At 41.5% G+C, this 18,889-nt stretch overlaps 1 protein-coding gene across 2 annotated transcripts in view; it reads right to left on the bottom strand.

Moving 5' to 3' along the window:
- The window catches only part of KIRREL3 (kirre like nephrin family adhesion molecule 3), a 738,195-nt gene that overhangs the window by 32,171 nt on the left and 687,135 nt on the right, over nucleotides 1-18,889 (bottom strand). For both annotated transcript variants that reach the window (XM_053367286.1, XM_053367287.1), the window contains one exon: nucleotides 13,518-13,625. In XM_053367286.1, coding sequence (XP_053223261.1) covers nucleotides 13,518-13,625 — 108 coding nt within the window. The remainder of the gene's footprint in view (nucleotides 1-13,517; nucleotides 13,626-18,889) is intronic.

Below are 18,889 nucleotides of genomic sequence, written 5' to 3'. Positions count from 1 at the left end.
AGATCACCAGACAGAGTACTAGAGCAAGGAGTACTGGACAAAAGATCACCTATACTGGACTTAGCAAAGTTAAATTTTGGATTGGACTACCCAGCGAAAGGGACACCAGTACCACCGTCAGAACAAGAAGCAGTACTAGGCGCAGTTGGAGGCGACTTAAAGTAATTACACCATGGCACTGCAAATATTAAGCTGGAATATTAATGGGATGAATTCCCCCGAGAAAAGACGAAGAGTCTTTCATGTACTAAAAAAGGAACAATTGGACTTGATTTGTTTACAAGAAACACATGTGATAAGGCTCCACAGGAAAATACTGGTAAATAAAAGATTGGGACAAGAATTTATTTCATCAGACAAAGTTAAAAAAAGAGGAGTAGTACTTTATGCAAAGGAGAGCTTATCACCGAAATTTCTTTTTAAAGATGATCAAAGAAGATTTGTAGCAATTGAAATCCAAGGAGAGAAGTTTTTGATATTAGGTATTTATGCACCAAACGAGGGAAAATCGGAATTCTTTAAGAAGCTACATGAGACTCTGATGGACTATGCAGATTACAATATGATCTTGATGGGGGATATGAATGGAGTAGTGTCTACAAATATGGATAAAGCACAGAGACAGGTAGTTACTAAGGATGGCAGATTGCCAAAGACTTTCTTTGATATGACTGACAATATGGACCTAGTTGACATTTGGAGAATTAAAAACCCTTTGGGAAGAGAGGGAACCTTCTTCTCTGAGGCCAAAATGACATGGACAAGAATTGACCAAATTTGGGTAACTAGAGGGCTGGCTCCAAAAACTAGAAAGGCGGAAATATGCCCGAAAACCTGCTCCGACCATAATGCTGTAAAGATGGAATTGAAACTAACACCAACTGGTTCCTTCAGATGGAGGATGAATGACACATTGTTTAGGAATGAAGAAGTGACTAAGAAGGCCCAAAAAACTCTGAGAGACTATTTTGAGATAAATATGAACACCACTGTAGAAAAAAGAGTAATCTGGGACGCAAGCAAAGCGGTTATGAGAGGGTTTTTGATACAACAGAATGTGATTCAAAAGAGAGCTCAAAATGAGAAAAAAGATAAAATATTGGAGAAAATAAAGGAAGGAGAGAAGAAACAGAGTGAAACCAAATTCGCAGGAGATTTTGAAAGAGATAAAGTTATACCAAGTACAATATATGAAAATGATGAACCAGGAAATAGAATGGAAAATTAAACAGATGAGACAAAAGACATTTGAATCGGCAAATAAATGTGGAAAACTGCTGGCTTGGCAAATGAAAAAAAGACAAAAACTTAACACTATCACAAATTTGGAAGTAGAAGGAGAAAATATACAGAATTCAGTGGAGATTAGAAAGTGTTTTCAGAGGTATTTTAAACAACTATATACACAGGAAACCCAGAAACAAATGGACATTGATTGTTTTTTGAAAACAAATGGATTACAAAAAATCTCTCAAGAAAATAAGCTAACGTCGAACTATAAAATAACGGAGCAAGAGATAGAAGGGGCCATCCAGAATATGCAATTGGGCAAATCTCCAGGACCGGATGGACTGACTTCAAGATACTATAGATCTCTGAAAGAATCGATAAAACAGCCACTAAAAGAAGTTTGTAATGGAATTTTGGAAGGGAAAAGGGTGCCAGAGTCGTGGAAGGAAGCTTACATTACACTTATACCGAAAGTAGAGTCTGAGAAGACACAGCTTAAGAACTACCGCCCCATATCTTTGCTTAATGTGGATTACAAAATTTTTGCAGATATTTTGGCTAAAAGATTAAAAAAAGGTATTAGTAGAAGAAATTCATAAAGACCAAGCCGGTTTTCTCCCGGGCAGACACTTGTCTGACAATACGAGGAATATAATTAACATTTTAGAAAAGTTACAAGTGAATATTAATACTAAAGCAGTTTTGATATTTGTGGACGCGGAGAAAGCCTTTGACAATATTTCTTGGAGTTTTATGAAGAAAAATCTACAGGGGATGGGGGTTGGTCAAGGTTTTGAAAATGGTATAGGTGCAATTTATTCAGAACAAAAGGCTAAATTAATTGTGAACAATGTAGTGACAGAAGAATTTAAGATAGAGAAAGGAACACGACAAGGTTGCCCAATCTCTCCATTGCTTTTTATATTGGTCCTGGAAGTTCTCTTAAACATGATTAGGAGGGACCAAACAGTTAAAGGTATACAAGTTGGAGCTAAACAGTACAAACTGAAAGCATTTGCTGATGATTTGGTATTGACATTACAGGAGCCAGAATCTAGTACCAAAAGAGTACTGGAACTGATCCAAGAATTTGGACAAGTAGCGGGATTTAAGTTGAATAAGATGAAAACTAAAGTTTTAGAGAAAAATTTAACAGTGACAGAGAGAGAAAGGTTTCAGAAGGAGACAGGATTAACACTGGTTAAGAAAGTGAAATATCTAGGGGTTAACATGACTGCTAAGAATGTGAATCTGTTTAAGGATAACTATGAAAAATGTTGGGCGGAAGTGAAAAAGGATCTAGAAATATGGTCAAACTTGAAGTTATCATTGCTAGGCCGAATTGCTGCGATAAAGATGAATGTATTGCCAAGGATGTTGTTTTTGTTCCAAACATTGCAAATATTAGATAAAACGGAGTGTTTCAAGAAGTGGCAGAGAGATATCTCTAGATTTGTCTGGCAGGGCAAGAAACCTCGAATAAAATTCAAGATATTAACTGATGCTAAAGAAAGAGGTGGATTTGCCCTGCCAGACTTAAAACTTTATTATGAATCAGCCGCTTTTTGCTGGCTGAGAGAATGGATGCTTCTTGAGAACACTGACGTGCTGGATTTAGAAGGTTTTAACAATGTTTTTGGGTGGCATGCATATCTGTGGTATGATAAGGTCAAAGCACATAAAGCGTTTAAAAACCATATTGTCAGAAAAGCACTGTTCAATGTTTGGATAAGATATAAGGACTTGCTTGAAAATAAAACCCCAAGATGGATGTCACCAATGGAAGCGAAGGTTCAGAAAAAGCTCAGTATGGAGGCCAAATGGCCGAAATATTGGGAAATCTTGGAACAAGAGGGAGACAGATTAAAATTGCAGAGTTTTGAAAAATTAAAAAATAGAGTGCGAGATTGGCTTCACTATTATCAGATAATGGAGGCATATAACTTGGACAAAAAAATTGGCTTCCAGGTGGAAAAATCAAAATTGGAAACAGAACTGTTAGATCCTAAAATTAAGAACTTGTCAAAAATGTATAACTTGCTGTTGAAATGGAATACTCAGGATGAAATGGTGAAATCTGCTATGATTAAATGGGCACAAGATATTGGACACAACATTATGATGGCTGACTGGGAACAGTTATGGACCACAGGTATGAAGTTCACGGCATGTAATGCCTTAAGAGAGAATATAATGAAAATGATATATAGGTGGTACATGACACCAGTCAAGCTTGCGAAAATTTATCATTTGCCCGATAATAAATGTTGGAAATGTAAAGAGACTGAAGGTACATTCTTTCACCTTTGGTGGACATGCCCAAGGATTAAGGCTTTCTGGGAGATGATATATAACAAAATGAAAAAGGAATTTAAATATACCTTTCTGAAGAAACCAGAGGCCTTTCTCCTGGGCATGGTCGGCCAATTGGTGCTAAAGAAGGATAGAACTTTCTTTATGTATGCTACAACAGCAGCAAGAATACTCATCGCAAAGTATTGGAAGACACAAGATCTACCCACCCTGGAAGAATGGCAGATGAAGGTGATGGACTACATGGAACTGGCGGAAATGACTGGCAGAATCCGAGACCAGGGAGAAGAGTCGGTGGAGGAAGATTGGAAGAAATTTAAAGACTATTTACAGAAACATTGTAAAATTAATGAATGTTAGAAGGATGTTGAAATGAATCTATGCGACTGTAGCAGATATGCTATAAAGACTTAGGAAAAATAGACTGTTAATTAGTGAAAGGAGGGAAAGTAAAATTATATTAGTTTCAAGATAAATTTACAGGACAATAATTTGAAAAGAGGGAAAGGATTTGCTGAAATGGATAATTGACCTAGAATACAAAAAAGGGAGGTGTGAGGAGGTCAGGGAAATAAGCCAATGAAAGATAAGTAATGGGAGGATTGATTTGTTTTTAATTGTTTTTATTTTTCAGTATTTTGTACTTTTTGTTTTATTATTTTTTTCCTATTTTTGTAATTATTTGAAACTTCAATAAATATTATTTAAATATATATATATATAGTGCCTGAGGTGCCAGCACATAATGGCTGCCATGGGCAGCAGAAAAAGAGGTGCCTGAGCTCTGTACCACCTGAGTTTCATCACAATAAAAGCACTGCAGCCAACCATTTTTGTTTTCATCCCAAAGGTGAAGAAAAGCATGCAAATGCTTGTCCAGCAAGGAAATGCAGAGGGGAAAAATATAGGTCCCTTAGTTGTCACAAGGTAAAAAAAAATATCAAGGTTACTAGTACCTGGAGTGTGTCTGAATTAGCATCCCTTCCTCCAGGGCAAAGGCTCCTTAATTGATAACCTGGTGCCACCAGCCAAATCAATACTTAATTTACTGATTTTCTTATACCTTTTTCTTGATAATGTGTTCTGAGACCACTGTTGGCCTATCCTCCAGGCATCTACTAGTAATGGGTTTATGAACACATCAAGATGGAATTTTCCAAGCTTCATGATGCAGGGAAAGCATTTATCCCTTCTGGTTTTGTCCCCTTTTTCTTTCTTGTAGTTTATTGCTTCTTCCTGTTCTCTGTCCAAGAGTAGAAATAATGTCCTGAGTGCCAAAAGCCTCAGCATTTAATCACAATGAAAAGCCAATTATGGCCTCATAGAGTCCTCTCTTAGGGACGTTACTCCTTAAATAACTTGTGGCTTGTAATGTCATCCAGGAAACAACAACAGATGTGTATTAAGCCCGTTAAAATATGTCCCCTGAGGAATCTCTCTGCTTACTGTATACATAATTTGCTTGTGATGCCTTTTGCTTCCCCTCATTAAAGCGCGAGTGAGAATCGCCTTCTGTGATACCTGCTCTACCGCCCGTGACCCGTCATTAGCTTAGTCAGGCTTTTCCTGATTCCTAGCCAAGAAATTGGAGGCTGTGAGCAAGCAGATTTCAAGAGTGTTTTTGCTTCAGGATGGAGGAACCCCCAACCACTGACTGCTGAGTCACCTAGTAGGGGCTCTGGGAAACCTTTATTGAGGTGGTTCCCCATGGTACCTGCTAGTGCATTTGCAGGGTCACCTAGTGGGACCCCTGGGAAATCAATGCACAATGCATTTGACCATAAAGAAGCTAGGCTGTGATTTGGAGCAGTTCCAAAAATAAAAAATAAAAATAAATAATTTCTCTGCTTCCCTTGGGAGACAAATCCACACACTCTCCATAGCAGTTAATTCATTTTTTTTCAAAAGTACATTAAGATTTCTAAAAGAATACACAATCCATAAAAGAGAGAGGAGGAGGGAAATCATACTATTCACTACCACAACACATTATCCCAAAAGTAGTTAAACTAGAAATAAATGGTTTTCTACATTATAATTGGCTAGGTACTTCATGCAGAAAGCAGATGATCTAAATTTCCATTAGTGCCAAAATAGCTATTTCAGAAAGTTACAAGCTTTGCCTATGTTAACTGAAACGTATCTGATCCCTCTCAGTTTTCCCAGGTCCTAACAAAATTTGCTAATTTAATTAATGGTGGAGTTTCTCCTCATCTATTGATCGGATTGCTGAGGCTTTCCATGACTTCACTAACTTCCATGACTGCACAGTTTTAAAAGGTGTCAAGTCTGGATTCTAAGGCTTGTTCGTCTGTCCAAGCATCCCCCAACCTGGAGCCAACAGCAAAAAGGTATATGTATGATGGAAATGGAGATCAAGAGCTCATTGGGGATTGCATTTGACTGTGTTGCTGGGGGGGACGGGACGGGACAGATTTTTTTTTTTAAAAAACAACCTTGGAATCTACAGCAACAATATATATTATATGAGTTGAGTGCTTGCTCTACGTATCCTTCCAATTTTGAATTAGAAATATTGTGCACCTCTTTGAGAAATGCTACCCCAAGGTGTATTTACAAGTACAGCTCTATGGAAAAACTGTTGTGCTGGAATTGGCCAATAGACAATAGACTGATGTTTTTGTTTACAAGTATATCCAGATTAGTCTACCCATCATTTTTCCTACGCAACATCTCTGGCTGCTTGAAAGCCAGAATTCTTTCATGCGGAACAAAGACTGCTGCACGGGGCGATATCCAGCCCCAAATGAATCTTGTGTGCTGTATGTTGAATGGCAAATGCTTTTGTAGGTCTTCTCTGGAGATGGGATAGCATCTGCTGCCCCGGCAGGTGTCCCCCCAGAAAGCTACTTCTACAAACTGGACGGACTCTTTCCCTCCCTACTCTCGCCCAGAGAAGGGAACAGATAATGTTTGAGGAGGTTGCCAGGAAGAAGACGTTATGAGTGACAGATGGCCATATGGTGGCAAATGTGCCATGCTGAGCATTGGTATTCTATGTGTTTTCCTCATCTGAGCAGCATATTTTGCAAGCAGTGAGGGATGTAAGACAAAACACTTCTCTGAGGATATCCTCTGTGGGTTATGGAAGCATGGTTGCACACTCCTATTTTAGAGAAAAAGCCATTACACTGCAGAGGGATGGTGGGTGTCTCACACAACTCAAAACGTTGTCCCAAAAAACTGCAAAGTTCAAAAGTCTACTGAGGCCAAGCCTAGAACCTACAGGAGGTTTGAATGGGTGATGTGAGGTATCAGGCAATGACATCAGCTGTGTTTTCCCCAGTGCTAGCCGTAAGACCTTTGCCAACAAAGGTCCGTATAGTTAAAGCTATGGTTTTCCCAGTAGTGATGTATGGAAGTGAGAGCTGGACCATAAAGAAGGCTGATTGCCAAAGAATTGATGCTTTTGAATTATGGTGCTGGAGGAGACTCTTGAGAGTCCCATGGACTGCAAGAAGATCAAACCTCTCCATTCTGAAGGAAATCAGCCCTGAGTGCTCACTGGAAGGACAGATCCTGAAGCTGAGGCTCCAGTACTTTGGCCACCTCATGAGAAGAGAAGACTCCCTGGAAAAGACCCTGCTGTTGGGAAAGATGGAGGGCACAAGGAGAAGGGGACGACAGAGGACGAGATGGTTGGACAGTGTTCTCAAAGCTACCAGCATGAGTTTGACCAAACTGCAGGAGGCAGTGGAAGACAGGAGTGCCTGGCGTGCTCTGGTCCATGGGGTCACGAAGAGTCGGACATGACTAAACGACTAAACAACAACAGCCATAAGAGAGATTGGCTGGGAATGAGGATCACTTCCCAAGGAAGAATCTCTCCACCAATGAGGTTGCTTCCTCTGAGCCTGGCCTATGGATCTTTGATGACAAGTCTCTGATAGCAATGAAGATGACACAACTCTCCTGAGACTGGGGTCCGCTTTGCATCATCTCTGCTTTGACACATCCCACTGCTATTACACTAATGAGTTGGCACTCCAGTCTCAAGTCTTAGTGGTACTTGCCGGGCTTGTGGCACAAATCCTACTGTGGAGTCAGCTGGCCCATCAATGGATGCCGTTTTCTTCAGCAAAGTGCACACCTTCAATTTTCAGCTACTTTTAAATCGTAAACACATTTACTGGAAATGTGTGGGCTCAGTAAAACTCAGACCTTTTAAATGTAAGCGTGTTCATGTTTGTTTGTGAAATTCTTTCCCAAGGGAAAACCACCTGATTGGTTGAATTGACTCTTTTTGGGAAAGCAGCAAAAACATGGGTTTTGTGTGTGTTTTTGCTACGCTTTGGGGGCTCAGTACTCATTTTTAGGAATTATCTCTTGCTTTTAGGGTGGTCTTGTTTTTATTGGTGGCTTTTACACATCTTTTAGTCAACCTTTTATCCCCCTGCCCCAACATATTCTTAGTTGCTAGAGAGAGCTGATGCTAGCAAAATAGTCTTATAGGAACTGATCCGTTCCTCAACTCTGCAGCAAATGTGTGGTCCAGAAAAGAGTTGTCCTCTGCATTTTGCACTTCTCCTAATTTTGTGATTCTCAACTGCCTGGCGCTTTCACAAGGAACACTGCCACATAACTGCAAACCTGGACCAAAACTAACAAAATGAATTTCAATAGGGACAAATGTAAGGTTCCGCACTTAGGCAGGAACAACCAGCTGCACAAATATAAGATGGAGGACACCTGTGAAAGGGATCTAGGGGTCTGAGTAGATCGCAAGCTTAAACTGAAAATCGTGTTATGCAGCAGCAGCAAAACAAACAAAACAAAACAAGCGAACAAAAAGCTAATGCTATTCTAGGCTGCATCAACAGAAGTATAGTGTCCAGATCAAAGGAAATAATAGTACCACTCTATTCTGCCTTGGTCAGACCACACCAGGGATACTGTGTCCCATCTGGGCACCACAATTTAAGAAGGGTATTGACAAGTTGGAACATGTGCAGAGGAGGGTGACCAAGATTATCAAGAGTCTGGAAACCAAGCCATATGAGGAACAGTTGAGGATGTTGGGTATGTTTAGCCTGGAAAAGAGGAGACTGAGGGGAGATGTGATAGTCATCTTCAAATATCTAAAGATGGAAGATGGAGCAAGCTTGTTTTCTCCTGCTCCAGAGGGTAGAGCCCAAGCCAATGGATTCAAGTTACAAGAAATAAGATTCTGACTAAACAGGAAGGACTTTGACAGTAAAAGCTGTTCAACAGTGGAACAGACTCCCTTGGGAGGTGGTGGGTTCTCCTTCATTTGGGTTTATAAGCAAAGGTTGGATGGATGCTTTAGTTGAGATTCCTGGATTGCAGGGGGTTGAACTAGATGATTCTATCATAACGTTCATTCCACAATTGCAAGAAATTGGGATTTTAGGCCACCCCTGCACTATAAATTTAAAGCAGTATTGTATCACTTTAAGCAGTCCCCCAAAGTATCCTATAATTTGTTAAAGTGCTGGGAGTTGTTAGGAGACCCCACAGAGCTCCTTGGGAAGAAGGTTTGATAGTTAAACCAGTCTGAGAATTGAAGCCCTGTGGGGAACAGAATAGGGGTAGCCTAACAACTCTCAGAACCCTTACAGTTCCAAGGACTTATTAGGGGCAAGCCATTACTGCTCAAAGTGGAATGATATTACTGTAACTGTCTAGTGCAGATGGGGAACTAGTGTGGCAGCACTTATGCTCTGAAATTCCCTGACTACAGTATTGATATTAGGCAGGCACCTTTATGGCACAGTTTTCACCACCTACTTATTTTATTTTGTTTTGTTTAAGCATGCTTACTCAGATATGTCAGTATATTACATACATTTGCTTTTAAAAACTGTTGATTATCCTGTATTTTGGCAATTTCATTATTTTTTTTACTGTTTTAACGCTTGTTTTGAGTGCATTTTTTAATGAACATTTTACACCACTTAGAGATTTCTTTTGATTAAGTGGTATAGATGCCTTGTTAAATAAAATAAAATATATATTAGGATAAAATACATTTAGAATTGTGCATTTTATATCTTAAAAGTATGTATTTAAACAAGAATTTTCATGCAAATTGATGTAGAAATGGTTTGGGATGGACTTATGAATGAACACTTGCAAAAGTGATATAGCCTAGAAATACACTGATCCACTCATGACACACACACACATTTCATGAAGCAGATTCTCATTTAACAAGGGCTCCTTTGCTGCATGGGAGACCCATGGAACTTGGCACTGCAGTTGTTAATATGTCTAGAGGGAATGAGAAAATACCTGTTAGCAAGGACTAAATCCAACCTGTATTGAATTCCAATGAAAACAGAAATGGGAGTAGAAATTGCCAATTTTTGTTTATTCATGCCATGTCTGTAGCAGAAATCTACCCAGCAAATACAATCAGTATTCACTGTTGTTCTGTTCAGTCCACAAATGATACGCAATTGGCTACACCTCTCTCAAATTCATGTATTTAATTATTTAAGTAAATCACATAATTTTGCCACAGCAGCTAGCAAGAAGAATAGCGTAGTTTTTGGCAGAAGACAAACTGCAGCAGAATGGAGACAGCACTGCATGGGATTAACAAGAGGGCAGAACAGAAAGCAATGCTTTCTTATATCCATGTTAGTTAGCTCAGCTTGTTTTGAGTTCAGCATGCAGATCTGCTGAAGGAGATCAGCATGCAAATCAACACCAGCACCACCTCATGCACACTGTTCATGGATGTTTGTAGCTTGTGAATCAAGACAGAGTAGACCCAAAGGTTTCATGAAGAGCCTTGGGAATGCCACTAGCTTGGCTCCAGCCTCCAAACATCCGGTGCTTTGAAACTCTGGCTTTGCTTCCTAATCCAAGCCTTGGCACCACTGCTGCACGCCTGATCTGTCATCATCACAAATATACCAATGTTAGATGTTGTGTGCCCTGCAAATAATCCAGAGCCATCTGGTTACATCAAATAAGGAGTAGGTAATGAGCCACATGTTCTCCCTCTGTCCCAGGATCAGAGGAATGATACAGTGTGCTCACATCTATCTTAAAAGAAAAGAAAAGAAAGATGAGGAGAATGTGCAGACGAGACTGATTATGTCTGACCGTTGACACCGCAACGACGAGTTGGCCCATTTTCTATTGAGCAAGCTTGAATGGTGCCATCATCGCTGAATGATTCCACTGAAATTGAATTGGCCTCTTCTCAGGTCTTAGCCGCGCGCCTGCCCATCAAAAAATACTTACCAAAATGCAAGATTAATGACTGCCAGATATTTAATTTGCTAATACCTGAAAGAGCCGCTTAATGGGGTTTGGGAGAGTTATAAAAAGGGGGGGAGTGGGGGGAAGCAGACACAATTATTGCTGTTAAGAACAAACTAGTATGCAGGCCCAGCCATTCATTAAGCAAGTCCAGGGAGAGCTTCTGGCTCTTTGATTTCTTTGCAAACAATCCAGAAAGAACCAACTGGTTTTTTTTATATATATTGGCACCACAACACAGGGATTTTGCATAGTGTTTGGCTTATTTGTCTTTCACTATCCCTACAGTTAGAGGCATGGTTGAGGACTGCTTGTTCTCTCTTGCTGTCTCAGAAGCTCAGAACAATCACTCTTCCTTCCCCCGATGGTTTGATCCCTGTTCGCTCAGCCAACAATCATTCTTTAACTTCTATGCTTTTTTTCCTAATGAGCTGCTCCTGTTTACCTCCACAATCCTTTTCTTGTATTTGTGATGTTTATTTTAACATCTGCTTTGTCGACTCGGCAGCAAAGCCAACAGCATTACGGGCTCAGCAAGGGATTCGAGTATAGATTTCATTTTAAATGTATAGCCTTCCTGATCCCTGCAGGCTCAGAACGGGGAGCAATGTTCATAAAACCAAGACATCTTTTAGTATAAGATAAAAGCAACACGTTAATACGAAGCTAATGCGTATTTCTGCTGTATTCTCCATACATTTGGTCAAATGCTAAATAAGAAGTCTGATGTCACTTCCAGATGGAGTTGGTGCTACAACTAGGGAGGAGCGGGCTGCCCACCCCAGGGCAGATATTGGGGTCCCATGAGAAAAGCAGTAAATGGCACTGTCTCCAGGTCTGAGAACCACATTTTAAGAAGGAGATTGACTTGGCTGATGAGGGGGTCTGGAGAAGCCAAGTCTGTGGAAGAATGGTTGAAAGAGCCGGGTATGTTTGGTTTGGAGAAGAGAAGTTTAAGAGGAGGCATGGTCAATGTCTTCAAACATCTGAAGAGTAACAGCAATGCTTGGTGGCTGGTGCAAATATCAATCTTATCTATCTATCTGGCTGTCAAAGAGAAGGCGCAAACTGATCATTTCTCCAGATGGCAAGATTAGCACCAATTGGGTGGAAATTCCAGGAGAGCAGATGACAGCTAAGATAAGAATAAATCTCCAAATGGCAAGAGCTGCTCGATGGTGGAGATGGAAGTAGGGATGTCACAGAATTCAGACAGAAACAGGAGCAAAAACTGCCAATGTCTGCTTATTTGTCCCATGTCCAGAACAGAACTCAATCTAGCAATTATAATCAGTGTTCACTGTTGTTGTTGCTTTTAGTCTGCAAATGATATGGAATAGTCTCTCACTCTCTCTCTCTTCCCCGCTCCCCTTTTTGCATTGTGGTTCCTTTGCATTGAAATGAATTGAGTGGGGTAATAAAATGAAAATATAATTACATAATTTCAGTGAGATGGACAGTGAGATGAATAACGCAACTTTTGGTGGAAGACAAACTGCAGCACAATGGAAACAGTGCTGCATGTGGCAAATACAGTACATGGCAGAATGGAAAGTTCCTTCGCAAGTGTATTCTGCAACATGCCATTGACACATTATTAGTGTGTTAGTGGTGAATTTATACTGGACCATCATTCTGCTTTATTAGTTATGTGATTTCCCAATGTTGCTGTTTTATTTTCATCTGGAAGGGCACTCTTCTGCTATAGCACAACAAAAGTGGCACAAATAAACCAACAACCTAGAACATTTGCAGTATGAAAAGTTTCAGGATTTCAGCAGGGAGATACAGGACATGAACTGACTGCAAACAAAGAGTACATTTGTCCCCAAACTGCTGCAAGGTGCAAATGGTGCTGAAAATGGGATCATGCATAACTGTCCCAAAACCATCATGAGCACAAATAATCATGAATGCGCAATGAAAAGGACACCTGGAGAGGCCCTGAAATGCAGTGCTGCAACAGCATGCTGAAGTTTACATGGGATAGCTCTACAATGTACTTCCTTCACATTACTTCCCACATTTATGGCATGGTTTAATGGTGGGTCACAAGGACAACTTAAGCATGAAGTCACAAGGACAACTTAAGCATGTGTACAAAACAAGTTGGATTTAGTCAACCAATAATATGGTGCATCCATATCATGTTCACCCCTGACGTGTGTGCAGCAAGAGCTCAGAGCTATTCTACACATTGCACTTAGGAGCACAAATGTGTAAAATAGCTGACACCTGATGGTCTGCCTTAACACTGAGTCAGACCACTGGCCTATCTATCAGCAGCAGATCTTCAGGGTTTTAGGCACGGTATTTCCAAGCACTACCTGGAGATGTCAGGAACTGAACCTGGGCCTCTCTGCATGCAACACATGTGCTCTACCATTGGGTTACATTCCCTTCTCTTAATTACAGATAGAGCCATCAACCTAATCTAATGAAAGTTCCCTTCACTATAGACTTGCCAAACGATTTTACCTAGCCGAAGTTGACTCCTCCCAAGCAGTTTCCATCCCAGCGTCATGAATGGAGGAATAAAATGTTTATCATAACCAGGGAATCAAGGCCAGACAGGTCTTTGAGGACGTCACAAGAAGAGGCAGCTTTGGATAAACTTACATTACCTCTCCATGTGGTTTTCCTAGGCAGAGAAGAAGGGCTTCCAGACTTCCAGCATGATATGGTCAGAGAGTCAATTGAATAAAAAGAAAGTGACTTACTTCTCTGCGAGCGAGCACAGCAGAAGGCCACAATGGTGGCCATCAACACCAAAAACGCCACACCAGCTCCAACTGCCACGCCTATGATGACTGCCATTGGCACTGACTCTGGAAAAAACAAGAGAGCAAATGAAGTGGAGATGGGCTCCGGATATCATCAACTTTTGTCCTTTCTCATTGTCCCCCATTCACTACCAGAACCCTGGTTGTCTATTATCAGATCCTCCTACAGTCAAACATTAAGGCCACATCTGCACTATACATTTAAAGCAGCACAATACCACTTTAAACAATCACGACTGCCCCCAAAGAATTACAGAAATTGTAGTTTCTTAGGGTGCTGAGAGATATTAGGAAACCCACTATTTCCCTCACAGTTATAGTTCCCAAAATGTATTGGGAAGAGGGATTGAGAAACCACTCAATGAACCGCAGCTCTGTGAGGGGGTTTCCTAACAGCTCTCAGCCCCCTTAAGAAACAGCAGTTCCCAAGATTATTAGGTGATGAAAGTGGTATGAAATTGCTTCAAATGTATGGTGCAGATGGGGCCTAAGATTAGTGCCAAACCAATAAAATGCAAGGGTAGCTTAGCGAATGACACATGGTATACTCAAATGAGTTGGTTGGGGACTTGTTTGTTCAGAGGGAAGACAAATGGAGATGTGTGGCTCATGTCACTGACCCCTGGATCTCTCACATTTGGCAAAACAAATGCAAACATTGCTGGTAGAGGCCAGGGTAGGGTGAATGTGGGTGATTTATTCAGTTTAGTGCAGGTGAACTATTTGAAATATTAAGACTTTTGCGGAGGAGACAGGCTCGATGGGAAATAATAATAATAATAAAAAATCCAGGCAGCACACATTCTGGGCATGTGTAAATTTGCTGCACAGGTATGTAATTTTGATACTAAGCAAAGGATGCGGCACACTGGAAACCTCAGCTTTTGTTTCAAAATCATAAGGAAAGAAGGTTTATGGTTCTTACAAAAATCTGTGGTGGTATTGTGTGCATGAGCCCAGGAGGTGGCTAGGGTCGAGCACACAGCACTAAATTCTGAGAACATCTTGACCCCCATCCATTCATTTTCTGGATGGACCATGTGTTGGCTTCCTATGGGCTTGGTGTTTGGTGACTAAAACACCATCATTTATACTCATTTAGCATGTCTGGTCACAAATCTGACCTACCAAACTGAAATACATTATGGTGGAAATGTGTAGTTTCCCTTTATGAGTGGCTGGATGCTTCAGACGCTCCATACAGATTCAGTCGCCATGTAGAGAGTTTATAAGCAGATACCATCAGCACTGGCTGAGAGATGCAAGAACAGCATCCAGTAGGAACAGCAGTTTTTCAGTTCTGGCCCAAATCCTGTGGAATGCCTTTCCCAAGGAGAAGTCTCATTTGACTCGGGCATTTGCCTCCTCTCAGAGACAAGTAGGAACATTTTTTTCTGGTACCAGGCCTTTGAAAACTAGATCCCTGTTTATCGATTGACATTGTGGATTGATCCTGCTGTTGACTGTTAATTAGGTTTCATTGGTTTTGTTGCTCTTAATAGATTGTGCTTAGTTTTTTTAAAAAAATACTGTATGTTGTGTAATCCCCTTTGTAAGTTAGATAATTGAAAAGCAGTGTAAACAGATAGGAAACAAATTGTCATCGGAATCTATCTTGAAGGAGAGTTGGGTTTGCTTTTTTTAGCACTTTCTCTGGAAGCTGGAGTAGTGCGGCAAAATTATCTAGCACTGAAGCTTTTCCCACTCCAATCAGCAATCAGTCAGTGCACAGTTTCGATGTTATGGCTTGGTTGTTCATTAGCATGTAAGTCAAAACACAATCACCATCCCAAATCAAACTGTACATTGTGTGGTCCAGTGTGCTTATGGTGACTAGAACATTGGATGAAAACTGACGAGGCCTGGGTTCAAATCCCCATTCAGTCCCAAAGCTCACTGGCTGGCCTTGGCCAAGTAGCTAACGAAAGCTTTGGTTTGGGATCCAAATATTTGAAGGTCTGTTTCCTTCCATGTGTTCCGGCCTACCCACTGTATTCAATGTCCAAGCCTCTGCAATATGTGCCCCTCCTTGCGCTGTGCCCAAATCTGCCCCCCCTTTTGGTTAGTTTTGTTCATCTGAAAAAGAAGCTTCCATTTCTCCCTATCCTTCTCAGGGTATCTGAGAATGCCTTGATCATTTCTGTTGCTGTGGGGATTTCAGCTTACTTTCACATTGCGAGGTGGCCAAGGGTGGTGGATGTGCTTTTTATTTCCAGCAAGCAGTTCTTCAGCATTCTGCAGCCTCCCTGACTGCCCATGCCCCCTGATCTCAAACACTTCATGGGTAGAGCTACTGCATGATGAGCTTTGACTGGGGCATGGGCACCTGGGGAGGCTGCAGTGTGCAGATCACCGGTGAGATGATTTGTAGAATGGAAGGAAAGACACTCCCAAACAACAGTTGGCTACCTCAAAAGCAAGGCAAGTACATAAGAAATCCTGCACCCTACTCATAAGAATTTCACTGAAATTTTATCAAGCCTTAGGTAAAATTTTGAATGCAATTTCTTATCTCATTAATTGATGGATAATAACTGGGACGGGGGAAATGCAGGAAGTATTTTTTTGACACAGCACGTATCCCACCACTTTTAGAAGCACAATTGGTTGGATGCAAGGCAGGGCCTTTTCCACTGTGGCACCCAGGTTGTAGAATTCCCTTCCTAGATATGTCTGGTTGCTTGGCACTTAGTTTTAAGCTTCAGGTGGAGCAGATAAGACCTTAGTGTGGCTTGAAGTTCTGTCTCCCATTTTTATGCTGAATTGTTTCACATTGCTTGTGGTTTTAATGTATGACAGATTTTAGCCATTTTTATTACAATTTGGCAGAACTGGACACTAAACCCACCCCGATGCATCCAACAGAACTTGGTTCAGGCTAGAACAGCAGGAGGGATGTGAATTAACATGAAGGGATGCTGCGTTCAAGATGTAGCGGATGAAGGGAATCAGGTAGAATGCTACCATTATCACCTATATACACTGTGCGAGGTGCTGCAAAGAATGCAGAAGCGACCTGAACTTCATGCTAACCTACTCTACTACCAATGTGTTGTTGGCTTAAGTTTCTTCAATCCACTACTTCTCAGTTTGCAAAACCGACCTGCTTTTTATGGTTTAGGGAAAACATTTTATCAATGAGGTTTATTTATTTTAATCACCATTGCAAGGATGAAGGAGTTTAAGCCCCAGCTATTCTCTTATTGAAATGACATTTTCCACTACAGCACAGTTTTGCTTGACTTTTACAGCAAACAGTGCTCTTTATTCCAATTAGTTTCTGCCTTGAACATTTTGGTGTTGTACCACACAGCCACAGAATGTGCTAACTGCCAAAAGAGGATCTTCATTGGTTTTGGCAGATCCCACTTAAATTAGAGGGGAAGAAATGGAATATTTAAGAAAGGGAGTCTGTGAAATTGCTGTTCTGTTCTGTGCGCATGTGTTTCTTGTTTCCTTTCTCAATACCTGTTTTCTGTTGTGTACTTAGCTGTTGTTTTTTCACAAGACTGTCTGGTTCTGATTGACCTGGCAATTTTCTCCACTGGGGTTTTGTGTTTACAGTAAATGGTACCCCTGGCAGGAGCAATCTAGGCTTTATTTCACCCAGATCAAAGACCCAGTTTGGCACACCCACGCATACACTTTTGCGTACAGGCTGGGAGCCTCAGTGGTACCTCTCTAAAGGCTTCCCGGGTAGCTTTTATAAGCCAGGATGGGCAAGGATCAAGGAGACAGGTGGTTGGTTTCAGTCGTCCAAGCAGCTTGTCCACATCTTCGGGGGTAATAGATTGGAATTGATCCCACGCAACTTGACTAGGCAGGACTCTAGCACTCTCCTGCCCCGGCCCTGCTCCCACAGTGAAGTCTACCTCTTCCCGAATCTGAGCGACTTTATCTGCAAAAAAACTCCAAAATAATTGCAGGAGATCATGTGGCCCGTACTGGGCTCTGATGGAGCAGGTGGTTCCGCTAAATTGCGAACCACCTGAAAGAGTCTCATGCCGCTGTTTTCCGCAGATGCAATAGAGGCAGTGAAGAAGGTCTTCTTCGCCATCACTATCGCCACTTGGTAGGCTTGACATTGAGCTCTAACCCGTGTCTGATCAGATTCAGAATGAGTTATCTGCCACCGGCACTCTAGCCGTCTCAGTGATTGTTTCATTGCCCTCAGATCCTTGAAGCCCATTTTCCATCTTGGGCCTGGGAGTGGGCCCATACTCCACCACAGCTTATAAGGCCCCAAGGAGGACTCGGGACATTGCTGCTGCTGCTCTGCCTGTGAGTATTGGGCCTGGGTACCAGGCAGAGGGCCTGCTCAGTAGTGGTACCTGCCCTGTGGGACGCCCTCCCACCAGATGTCAAAGAGAACAAGAACTACCAGACTTTTAGATGACATCTGAAGGCAGCCCTGTTTAGGGAAGCTTTCAATGTTTGAGGCATTACTGTATTTTAATATTGTTGGAAGCTGCCCAGAGTGGCTGGGGAAACCCAGCCAGATGGGCGGGGTATAAAATAATAATAATAATAATAATAATAATAATAATAATAATAATAATAATAATAAAAACAACCCTGCTAGTGGCATCCCCTACCCCCATAGCTACAGCACTGCCTCTGATGGCAAACAGTAGCTGGGAGGGGCACATTTTAAGTGGAAAACTGCTGTAGGTATGGAGTAAAGGTTTAAACCCCTTTCTCCACATGCTGCAGTACTGATCCCAATCAGTACCCTGTAATTGTTGCTTTTACCTCAGGGGGAAAGTTGCCTGAACTAAACAAGTTTTTTAAATAATAAAGAGGATGATGCCCTGAAATTGAATGACCGTGTGATGAATCAGCAGGTAGAGGGGGAAATTGTTTCTGCAGTCAGCTCAAATGTATAGAATTGCTTTCTGTTTGGAAGACTCACAATCCATTATTATGTGGATTGCATATACCGAAAAGGCTGCTGTTGTATATACCAGGGAGGAAGAGAAAAACAGTATCATAGATGCTATGTACCAGATCTGGGGGAATTCTGGGCCTCCAGATGTTACTAGATTCCAACAGTCATAATTCCTGACCTTCGGCCTCACCTGCCAGGATTTAGTTGAAGTCCAGTAACGTCCAGAAGGCTTAGGGTTCACCAACCCTGACATATAAAAAGGATAAAGGTAAAGGGACCCCTGACCATTAGGTCCAGTCGTGACCGACTCTGGGGTTGCGGTGCTCATCTCGCTTTATTGGCCAAGGGAGCCGGCGTACAGCTTCCGGGTCATGTGGCCAGCTTGACTAAGCTGCTTCTGTCAAACCAGAGCAGTGCACGG

The sequence above is a fragment of the Podarcis raffonei genome, chromosome 15 (assembly GCF_027172205.1).
Source record: "Podarcis raffonei isolate rPodRaf1 chromosome 15, rPodRaf1.pri, whole genome shotgun sequence".
NCBI lineage: Eukaryota > Metazoa > Chordata > Lepidosauria > Squamata > Lacertidae > Podarcis > Podarcis raffonei.
The sequence above is the reverse complement of the archived record's forward strand: the minus strand, read 5'-3'. Positions and strand labels throughout refer to the sequence as shown.